Below are 11322 nucleotides of genomic sequence, written 5' to 3'. Positions count from 1 at the left end.
TGAGATCTTCCTCTTGACGCAACCACATGCAAACACACCTAACCCCACATAGAATTCTCACGAAGACATTGGTTAGTACACAAAGCGTAATGGACAATGCTTACCATACCATGGGATCACTTGATCCCTCTTGGTACATCTTCTACGCTTTGTGTGTTGATCAACTTGATTCACTCTTTGACTTAGTCTTGATCAACCTTGTGTCTTTATGACCAATATTTGGATAAAACCTTGAATGCCATCTTGGTCATCATATAAACTCCTTGAAACCAATACATGGACTTCAAGAAGTGCCTATGGACAAGTCCTACAAATATAACTTAAGGCAACCATTAGTCCGCAGGGATTGTCATCAATTACCAAAACCACATATGGAGAAATATGCTCTAACAGAGACGATGACTAAATTTTTTCCATGCACGACTCGTATACGAAAGGTCGTTTGGGAGCTGAAACGTTTTGCTGTAGTGGAGATTGAATACGAACGTTGCACCTCTTCAATGACTGTATGTTCGTTTCGTCTCCCTCTTTTGCTTCGCCTCCCGTTACTGATGTTCGCCTCCTTCTCTTGTGCCTATAAAAGAGAGGTCGCTCCTCTCCAGAGAGACACACCAGATCATCATCTTCCTCTCGCCGTCAAGTTCCAAACTGTGAGCTGCTGCTAGGTTCTTCCCCATCCCGGCGTGCACCGCAGGTCGGGATAGTAGGTCTCCGAAACCCCGTCTCTTTGAGTCATGTACGGGCGAAGGGTGAGAAGGTTTTTGGGGAACGCTCTGTGTGACTATTGGCTTCTTCATCATGGACACCACGGACACCAACGACGACTTCTTCCCCGAGATCAACAACCTCTTCGACAACATGGCCAGTGACGACATCAACGCCAATACCAATGTTGATGTTGTTGCAACACAGGATGTATTCGTGTTCTTCTTGTTTGAGTTCCTGCCGCAACTTCTTATTCTAGTTTGTGTTCATGATTTGTTCTGTTCCTACTCATCACTTCATATGCTATTTGCATACTCTCTATATAATCGCATGACTTGTCTTATAATTGCTATGATAGTCATGATTTATCTACTATTTCTGCTAGTAAAATCATATGGTAAATCGCTCATATTTCCAATACGGACAACCACCTAAACTCATCGCTGACCGCAAAACACCGTGTTAGGTGAAGATTTGGAGTACCTTTAGGCTTGTGCCAATGGAGGTTTCTTAACGCAGGTTCATAGGCGTTTTGCTGATGTGTCGTAGTAGTAAATGATGAGAGAGAGTAGGGTTGTATCTTAGCTAAGATACAACATTTGCACGTCACCACAGATAAAAATGGTTAATAGCCCAATCACATCTATGCATGAGCATCAAATCATTAAATTTAAAGACATCCTCTAAGAAACAATGCATTGGGCTAGTAGTCTCTTAAGTTATTAATGCTTTTATAAAAACATGCCAAGAAATGATGCATTGGCACATGCATTATTCATCAAAGCACTCGCCTTTGCCGAAGCCAGGATGTCGAGCGGGCAAAAACCTACACTATTAAGGTCGCACTAGGCGAGATGTAGATCTCGTTTCTTTCTTTGTTTAGAGGTAGAAAAAACTCTTGTTATTAACCACTAAAATCTTTGAGAGTGTGAGCGTCTTGTTTATAGAATCTACCACAAGAGCATCTTCAACAGACGCGCGGTAGTGTGACGCTCTAAATGTTTTTTACAACGTTGAAATAGCGATAGCGCGATGCGCTAACACGTTGTTCTCCAATACATGTACAAAAACATGTTGCCAAATCCGGCGACCCCACTTGTAGCGACCAGCACGCGCAATCCAACGTCCCAATAATACAGTCTGGGAGCCAACGCGCTTAAAATTTGTTGCGCGGACGCTGACATTTTTACGCGCGCTCTATATTTTAGAGCTTTTGCTGGGATAATGTTTTCTTTCTCCGATGCTCAAAAAAATAAATCTTTTAAGAGACGGGGCAGTTTTCGACATCTTTTAGAGGAGATTTGATGATAACCCCCAGGGCCAACATAGGGGGTTGTGCTATGATCCTTTGTCTCAGCCAGGCGGTTGCTAAAACAGGAGGCGCTCTAAAAAGCTTCTTCGAACCGAGATGAGGCGTACTAATTATAAGACGGAGATGGTCTCCTCCGGCCAAAGTTAGGGACGATCCGCCCCCACTTCACTAGCCATCCTATCTCCCGATCGGCGGGCCGGCCATTGCTCATTCCTCGATCGCCTCCTGCACCTCCTCGCCGGATGCTGTCCCGGAATCCCCATTCTCCGATGAAACCCCTGCATTTTACGACGTTCTAATCAAGCAGCGTCCGCGCGAAAGAGCTAGCTGTCTATATATACTTGATCCAAAGCTGGAATTCCGCACGCGCAAACCACATTATCCTCGGAGGTACCCGAGCCCTGGCGCCATGGTGATGCCGATGGCGAGCGCCGGCGACGGACAGGACACGGAGGCGAGGAGGCCCCTCCTCGCCAGGAGGCACAAGGAGAGCGAGGACGGCCTGGACGACGGCGGCGACGCCTCCTTCTCCGGCGCCGTGTTCAACCTGTCCACGACCATCGTGGGCGCGGGGATCATGGCGCTCCCGGCCACCATGAGGGTGCTGGGCCTCGTCCCGGGCCTCACCCTGGTCGTGCTGGCCGCCGTGCTCACGGACGCCTCCATCGAGCTGCTCATGCGGTTCAGCAACGCCGTGGGCGCCGCGTCCTACGGCGAGGCCATGGGCGACTCCTTCGGGGCGCTCGGCAGGGGCCTCCTCCAGCTCTGCGTCGTCGTCAACAACATCGGCGTCATGGTCGTATACATGATCATCATCGGTACGTACACAACGCCGCCGCAACATCGACCTTCCTGTCGACAAACAATGCCGTTGCATGGCTAATTTGTGAGTGTTGTGGACGACGGACAAAGGCGACGTGCTGTCGGGGACTTCTTCTAGCGGCAAGCACCATCACGGCGTGTTTGAAGGCTGGTTCGGCCCGAACCGCTGGAACGGCCGCTTCGCCATCCTGCTCATCACCACCCTCGCCGTCTTCGCGCCGCTCACATGTTTCAAGCGCGTCGGTACGTACGCCTAGGGCAATTTGCCCGGTTTTATTAATTGACTCTGTTTGGATCCATGGGCTAGACTTAGTTTGAGCTAGTTTTGATTCAACTAGCCCTAAAATATCCAAACACAAGGGTTAGATTGAAGCTAGTTGCATCTAACCCACCTAAAAAAACTAGCTCACCCAAAAGGTGTTAATTGGATCTAGTTCTCATGGGGTTCGTTAAAAAATATTTTTCTCTCTCTCTTCCACTAGCCAAGAGATGCTAATTGGAGCTAGTTTTCATGGGATCCATTAAAAAATCACTTTTCTATTTCTATAAAGTGCATCTATTGTCAATCTAATCCTTACATCCAAACACCTATTTGGCTAGAGTTAGTTTAGGGTTAGTCATGAGCTAGAAACTAACTCTAACCACTAGCTAAGCTAGAGTATCCAAACAGGGCCATTGATAACAAAATTTTGGTAACTCAAGTCCCTACTACTGTCAAAATCTCTCTTAAGAGACAATTGTCAAAGTATAGGTTACATCCTTGAATATAAAACCACAAATGTTAGATTTCTTAGATGTCAAACCATCTAGGTCCTGATTATCATTTTTCTAGAAAAAAGACATATGCCCAACTTTCTATATCTATACCTAATAATAAAGCGGCTATTGCTTCCGTCGGAAAACCCACCGCGACATTTTTATAAAAAAGTCCCTGTAATTTTTGTTATTCAACCCGCGCTACATAATTTATATGCAACGCAAAAGAAAAAAACGATTCGCTGCAAAAATTATACCCGTACGCATCGCCTCCTCCCGTCGATCCTGGGCCACCCTGGCCTGTGCCCAGGCCGCCGCCACATCACTCGCCGCCGCGGCCGACCTCAACTGCCACCGCTGTCGATCTCAGCCCACCCGCCTCCGCGGCCGTACCTCTCCCCGCTCACTGTCCCTGTTGCGGCGCTCGAGCGCATCGCGTCGATCATGGTCCACCCTGGCATGTGCCGAGGCCGCTGCCACACCACCCGCCGCCGCGGCCGACCTCAACCACCACTGTTGCCGATCTCAACCCACCCGCCTCCGCGGCCGTACCTCTGCCCGCTTGCTGCCCCCGTTTCGGCGCTCGAGCGCATCGCGTCGACCCTGGTCCACCCCGCCCTGTGCCCAGGCCGCTGCCACACCACTCGCCGCCGGCGCCGCGGCCGACCTCAACCGCCACCGCTGCCGATCTCAACCCACCCGCCTCCGCGATTGTACCTCTCCCCGCTCACTGCCCCCATTGCGGCGCTCGAGCGCATCGCGTCGACCCTGGTCCACCCTGGCATGTGCCCAGGCCGCTGCCACACCAGTCGCTACCGCGGCCGGCCTCAACCATCACTGCTGTCGATCTCAACCCACCCGCCTCCGCGGTCGTACCTCTGCTCGCTTGCTGCCCCCGTTTCGGCGCTCGATCACAGCTTCTGGATCAAATCAACGCGACAGCTACAGCGAATTGGGATGATGCGTCTGCTCGATGCAGAACGGCGGCGGAGCGAAGTACTTGCAGGTGGAGGCGAGCCTCCATGGCTCACATGGAGAACTCCGAGGTTATGGCGCGGCAACGGCATCTCCTTATGGCTAGATAGAGGCGCCTAACCCTTGCTCCCCTCATCGTATCCCCTCCTCCGACAGGAACTCATCACTTGGTGAGATCCCCTCCCCATGCCTCCAACCGTGTGCCAAGCACCGGCAAGAAATTTTGCTTTGTGGAAATTTGTTTGCTGATGAATGAATGTATTGAATGTAAGATTGCATTGTTGTAGAGAGAGAGAATGGAACACCACATTCAGTTTGTCATCTGATCTCACATTCTCTACCCCAAGAGTGAAATAAGATAACAGTCCATTGATCAATTCACGTAGCCTCCTTGTTTTGCTATGCTTGTCCCGCTCAATTTCTTATCATGGTGGAATTAACAATGGACGGGTTGATTTCTCAACAAAATAGGATAGGACTGACTACATTAGTTAGTTAGCTTATTACTCCCTCCCTTCCTAAATATAAGTCTTTTAAGATATTTCACTAGGAGTCTACATAGGAAGCAAAATGAGTGAATCTACACTCTAAAGTATGTCTGTATACATCCGTATGTAGTCCACTAATGAAACCTATTTAAAGACTTATATTTAGGAACGGAGGGAGTATTTTAATAAATCAAAATGATTATAAAAAAATTAAAAGCGTGTGGTATTTTTTTCTCCCGTTGCAACGCACGGACCTTTTTGCTAACAAAATTTTGGTAACTCAAATCCCTACTACTGTCAAAATCTCTCTTAAGAGACAATTGTCAAAGTATAGGTTACATCCTTCAATATAAAACCATAAATGTTAGATTTCTTAGATGTCAAACCATCTAGGTTCTGATTATTATTTTTTTAGAAAAAAGACATATGCCCAACTTTATAAATAAAGTCATCAAGCAAAATTAACGAACCATTAAAATAGAAGCCACCAGACCCATATAAAAAAAATAATCACAGCCCAAAAGACACAACCAGGACAACAGTTTCTGGCACGCAGGCCAATAGATAGGACCGAGAAGAAGACGTGCATACCAACCTACAACAAACGCAAACGTGACGCCACAAAGGAAATATTAGGCCCTGCCAGCAGAACCTTGCTGAGAAAGCGTGAAAGCAGAAGCCCGGAACTTGGAGATAAACATACCCGTAGTGTCCCGATCGCCTTCCTTTGTTAATATTTTTCACTGCTGTAAAAGATAGACATTTTCAACAAGCAATCAGCCGGTTTGTTAGAGAAAATATGCTTGATCGTAAATTTATTTTTCATGGTCCGTAAAGACCAGCAGAGCACGGAGAAGCCAACCCAAAACAACCTCTTTCTTTGGCTCTGCCAGCCAGACGCCATCGACCTAAGCTCATGAAAAGAGTTGGGGTTTCAGGAAACATCTACAGCTCCACGCCAACTTAGCAAGAACACAACGAAAGAATATATGATCAGAATCCTCAAGAGAGAGAGAGGCAACAACTGTCAGAACCCGGCCCATTCCGCTTACCAATCTGGTCAGTCGGAGACAATCTGCCCTCAATGCTTGTCACATGAAAATCTTAATCTTGAACGAGACATGGCCTGTCAAATAGGCTTGAATTTAGACATAACAGTGCCCGTGATCAACCTAGAATATAAGGACTTGATCGAGAACCGACCCAACAGTGAGTGAGACCACGACACCGAGTCCTCCTCCTCCGAGAGAACAGGAAACAAAGGCAGAGAGGCGATGTGGGTCACCTAACTCTTCAGGAGAGAGATCACGTCTGAAACCCAGCTCCCAGTTATTACAGGAGAGTTCTAAGATAGAAATCTCAGACGAGGGCCAAGACGGGTACAAAACAAGAAACTGGGAAGCGAGGGGGAATCCCCGAACCACCAGCCCAACCAAAATCTAGTAGAGTCACCCCTACCAACCACAAACTTAACATGAGATCTGAAATCATCCAGGGATCTGAAATTGCGGTTCTGGCAGGATATCCAAGAAAAAAAACTAAATTCTCAAAACTCATTTTTCTCTAAACTACATTTTTATCAAAAGGGAAATCGACAAACATATGGTAATGATTGCAAAATAAAAAATAAATCTAACTCAACATATTTTCAAAAAATGTGAATATGATTACTTATTTTTTGCAGAATTCAGAAAATGGATTTCAAGATCTTATTTTTGTTAAAAATGCAAATTCTTATTTGAAGATATACACACAAAGAAAAGGAAAAAAAGGAAAATATGAAGTATAGAAAAATCATAATTGTTTTAAGAATATATTATCCAAAAATATTGGGATATAAATAATAATAATAATAATAATAATAATAATAATAATAACGAATAAACCAGGGTTAACTTTGTTGAATTTCAAGGTTTACTAGAAATTTAATTAGTTCCCCTGTTTTGCACAATATTTCTGTTGTTATGAATTTGACTTTAATTATCCAAAATATTTGGTAACATTAGTATAATATTTATATTTTCTCTAAATTATATATAAAAAACTCTAAATCCTTTCATTACGCTGTCAAAGTTTACACTAGTTTTTTTGAGAGAAAAGTTTACACTAGTTGAGTTAACACAAGCTAGAAAAACTGCTAAGTTACCATCAAACCGTTTACAGTGAAGCAAGGAACCGAAAAAAATGCTACGTACGTTATCCTCAAAACCGTTTTTAGTGAAGTCGAGGAACTCCAAAAATATGGTACTCAAGCAGAGGAACAAATCTATACTTTTGCAATATCCAATAGTTAATGGAGAAAAGATGCTCTTTCCACTATAAACGGGCTATATTGTTGAACATTTTGCTGTTTTGATTTAGATTCTCTGAAATACACTTCTGCGCTATCGGTGGCACTGGCCGTCGTGTTCGTGGTGATCACCGCCGGAATCGCCATGATCAAACTGACAAGAGGGCAGATCCCGATGCCTATGCTGTTCCCCGACGTTCACGGGACCTGGGCGTCCATCTTCAAGCTCTTCACGGCCGCTCCAGTTCTTGTCACCGCCTTCATTTGCCACTACAACGGTACTACGTACACGCCTGCTGAACTGAGCAACTCCAGTGAGCTAGCCGCTCTGCCTGCACTGACATTGCCTGCCTGAATCACCACGCTAATTCTGCAGTGCACCCCATCCACAACGAGCTCAAGGACCCGGCCCAGATCAGGCCGATCGTGCGGGCGTCGCTGGTGCTGTGCTCCACCGTGTACGTGACCACCAGCTTCTTCGGGTTCCTCCTCTTCGGCGAGGAGACGCTGGACGACGTGCTGGCCAACTTCGACTCGGACCTCGGCATCCCCTACGGCGGCGTCTTCAACGACGCCGTCAGGGTCAGCTACGCGCTCCACCTCATGCTCGTCTTCCCCATCGTCTTCCACGCGCTGCGCCTCAACATGGACGGACTGCTCTTCCCTTCGGCCCGGCCGCTGGCCTGCGACAACCGGAGGTTCGCCGTGCTCACGGCCGCGCTCCTCGCCGTCATCTTCCTCGCCGCCAACTTCATCCCCAACATCTGGGACGCCTTCCAGTTCACCGGGGCCACAGCCGCCGTCTCCATCGCCTACATCTTCCCCGCCGGCATGGCGCTGAGGTCAGTGAGTTGACAAGAAGCTTGGATAATCTGTTCGTGATGATCGACTGTTAATTTGTTCATGGGCCTCGTTGCCAGGGATCGCCACGGCATAGCGAAGAAGGGGGACAAGGTGCTGGCGTTGTTCATGATTGTGATCGCCACGGTGTCGAACGGAGTGGCCGTGTACAGCGACGCTAGCTCGTTGTGATCAGTGGCAGCACCGGCACTTCGCCTCCACGGCTCCACCATGGCGCTCTGTATGTATATTAGTTGGTGATGACTTGAGTTCCTTCCACCTATAAAAGCATGTACATGTAAATATCTCTGCGGCTCTGCATGATGTGCAGAAGTTGAGTAAGTATTGGATTCCAATCCATTGGCATGTCAGTGACAAGACAATGCGAAATTACAAAGGTCTGAAACCAAGGCTGTAATGTCGTGAATCGGGGACGAAGATAGTTAACTTTTTTTTAAGTAGGATTACGTGCGCGTCAGCACGATGCATACGACCTTTTTATTAAAAATAATCAAACGAATCACGATTCAACATAGTCTTCGACATAGCAATATAGAAGTAAAAGTAAAGCACAAAGTGCCACAACCGGCAAAATAGGCCTAGATGCCTAACCACCTACCCTATTAGTGAACTACCATCCAAATCGGTTGAAGATATCCCGCGCTACCATCCTACATCGGATAGACCCAGTAACCAAAAGCATCCTGATTTTTGCAGGAGTGAGTAATTGATTTCCGCAGGAGTGAGTAATGACCATGTACGGATCAATGCCGCAGCTCTGTGTAGTACCTGCAAAAAATGTATATGCGTATGTGTGTCAAAAACTACATCATTTCTACAGTTCCATATAGCCCAAAGAAGTGCACAAACACCAATACGTATGTGTCTAGCAATAATCATATCAACTCCATCTAGCCACGTTCCAAATAACGTGTCGATGATATCATGAGGTACAATATTAAATGCTATACGAACTGTCTGCCATAGAACTCTCGCAAGTGGACATTGGAGAAAGAGGTGTTTAATGTTCTCCTCGTTATCACAAAAGCTACATCGAGTACTCCCCCCCCCCCCCAATTACGTTTAGCCAATTATGCTTAGCTAGGATCGCCTTCTTTTTAACAAACCACATGAAGACCTTGATCCATTAGGGTACCTTGGCTCCCCAAATATTAATAAATTTTGGGATATTAGTTGTGTTAATAAGATTCAAATACATCAATTTGACCGTAAATATTCCGTTATTCGTAAGCTTCCAATGCACCCTATCAGGTATCTCTGATAACTCGACATCCATTAGTCTCCTGACAAGGTGGAGCCAATCCGCCCAGCGATGACCTATTAATGACCGTCTGAATTGGATATTTAAAAGATTTGACTGAAGTATTGTGGCTACGTACACGTCCTTGCGTTGCACAATATTGTAAAGAGCTGGATATTGAACGGCCACAGGCATCTCCCCCAACCAGGATTCTTCCCAGAATCTCATACCCTCACAGTTTTCAATAATAAATTTAGTTCTATGGAAGAAGGTTGACCTTACTCTCATCAATACCTTCGAGAAAGGTGAATCATTGGGTCTGACTTTAACCTGGGATAATATTTTAAAATATAGGTACTTATTACGCAAAATTTGTACCCACATACCTTATGTCTCTACCAAAAGTCTGAATAGCCACTTACTTAAGAGGAATCTATTCTTTACCTCTAAATTCTCATTTCCCAGACCTCCTTAGTCTTTGGGCCTACAAATAATATCCCATTTAGCTAATCTGTATTTCTTCCTCTCATCATCACTCTGCCAAAACAATCTAGATCGATAAAAATCCAACCTTTTGTGTACCCCTATGGGTACCTCAAAGATGGATAGAAGGAACATCGGCATACTCGTAAGAACCGAATTTATCAGAATTAATCTTCCCCCATATGATAGCAGCTTGCCCTTCCAGCAGCTTAACTTTTTCTCAAATTGATCCTCGATGCTTTTCCACTCACTATTGGAAAGCTTCCGATGGTGAATAGGTATGCCTAGATAACTGAACGGTAGGCTCCCCAGTTCACTGCCGAGCAATTGTTTGTAAGTGTTTTGTTCATCTTTGGCTTTCCCAAAACAAAACAACTCATTCTTATGAAAATTGATTTTCAAGCCCGACAATTGTTCGAAGATACAGAGTATAAGCTTCATATTCCTGGCTTTTTGCTAAATCATGTTCCATAAACACGATAGTATCATCAGCATATTGCAGGATAGACATGCCACCATCCACCAAATGCGGCACCAGTCCACCTACCTGGCCTCCTTGTTTAGCCCTTCCTATTAGAATTGCCGACATGTCTGCAACTATGTTCAACAGGATGGGTGACATTGGATCTCCCTGCCTGAGACCTTTGAAAGTTTGGAAGAAATGGCCAATGTCATCATTGACTTTAATTCCAACACTCCCTTTTTGTACGAATGATTCAACATGGTTCCTCCATATTTATCGAATCCCTTCATACATAATGCCTGTTGTAGGAATGGCCATTTGATCTTATCATATGCCTTCTCGAAATCCACCTTGAAGATAACCCCATCTAGTTTGTTCAAGTGAATTTCATGCAGTGTTTCATGCAGGACCACCACACCCTCTAGTATGTTCCTGCCCGGCACGAAAGCCGTCTGACTAGGTTGCATGACCTCATGTGCAATCTGTGTCAACCTATTCGTTCCTACCTTTGTAAAGATTTTGAAGCTGACATTCAGAAGGCAAATAGGTCTAAATTGTTCCATACACACTGCACCTTCCTTCTTTGGCAATAGTGTCACTGTTCCAAAGTTTAGGTGGAATAACTGTAGGTTTCCGTCAAATAAGTCTTGAAACATAGGTAGCAAGTCACCTTTGATAATGTGCCAACACTTCTTATAAAACTCAGCCGGAAACCCATCTAGGTGTGGTGCCTTATTATTCTTCATTTGTGATATGGCTTCAAACACCTCTTTCTCCGTAAAAGCCGCGGTTAATAACTCATTCTCGTCCGTCCCGAGCTGAGGTATGTCACCGACCATGTGTTCATCCATGGATACAAAATTATCTTCAGGAGCCCCGAAGAGTTTTTTGTACTACTCAGAGATATACAATTTCAGATTCTCGTGT

General features: G+C 45.6%; 1 protein-coding gene across 1 annotated transcript; it reads left to right on the top strand.

Annotated features, from left to right (window-relative positions):
• Positions 1–2168: 2168 nt before the first annotated feature.
• LOC123404256 (amino acid transporter AVT6A-like) lies at positions 2169–8648 on the top strand. The gene is made up of 5 exons (XM_045098175.1): positions 2169–2835; positions 2930–3082; positions 7420–7626; positions 7725–8190; positions 8269–8648. Exons 1-5 carry the CDS (start codon positions 2427–2429, stop codon positions 8378–8380), a joined length of 1347 nt encoding a protein of 448 aa, XP_044954110.1. The 5' UTR covers positions 2169–2426; the 3' UTR covers positions 8381–8648.
• Positions 8649–11322: the final 2674 nt, after the last annotated feature.

This window comes from Hordeum vulgare, chromosome 6H (genome assembly GCF_904849725.1).
Source record: "Hordeum vulgare subsp. vulgare chromosome 6H, MorexV3_pseudomolecules_assembly, whole genome shotgun sequence".
Taxonomy (NCBI): Eukaryota; Viridiplantae; Streptophyta; class Magnoliopsida; order Poales; family Poaceae; genus Hordeum; species Hordeum vulgare.
This window is presented reverse-complemented; position numbering and strand designations above follow the sequence as displayed.

Coding starts and splice junctions, on each gene's coding strand:
- LOC123404256 (XM_045098175.1), top strand. CDS start 2,427: ATGGTGATGCCGATGGCGAGCGCCGGCGACGGACAGGACACGGAGGCG. Junction 2,836..2,929: donor CGTATACATGATCATCATCG/GTACGTACACAA, acceptor CGACGGACAAAG/GCGACGTGCTGTCGGGGACT. Junction 3,083..7,419: donor CACATGTTTCAAGCGCGTCG/GTACGTACGCCT, acceptor GTTTTGATTTAG/ATTCTCTGAAATACACTTCT.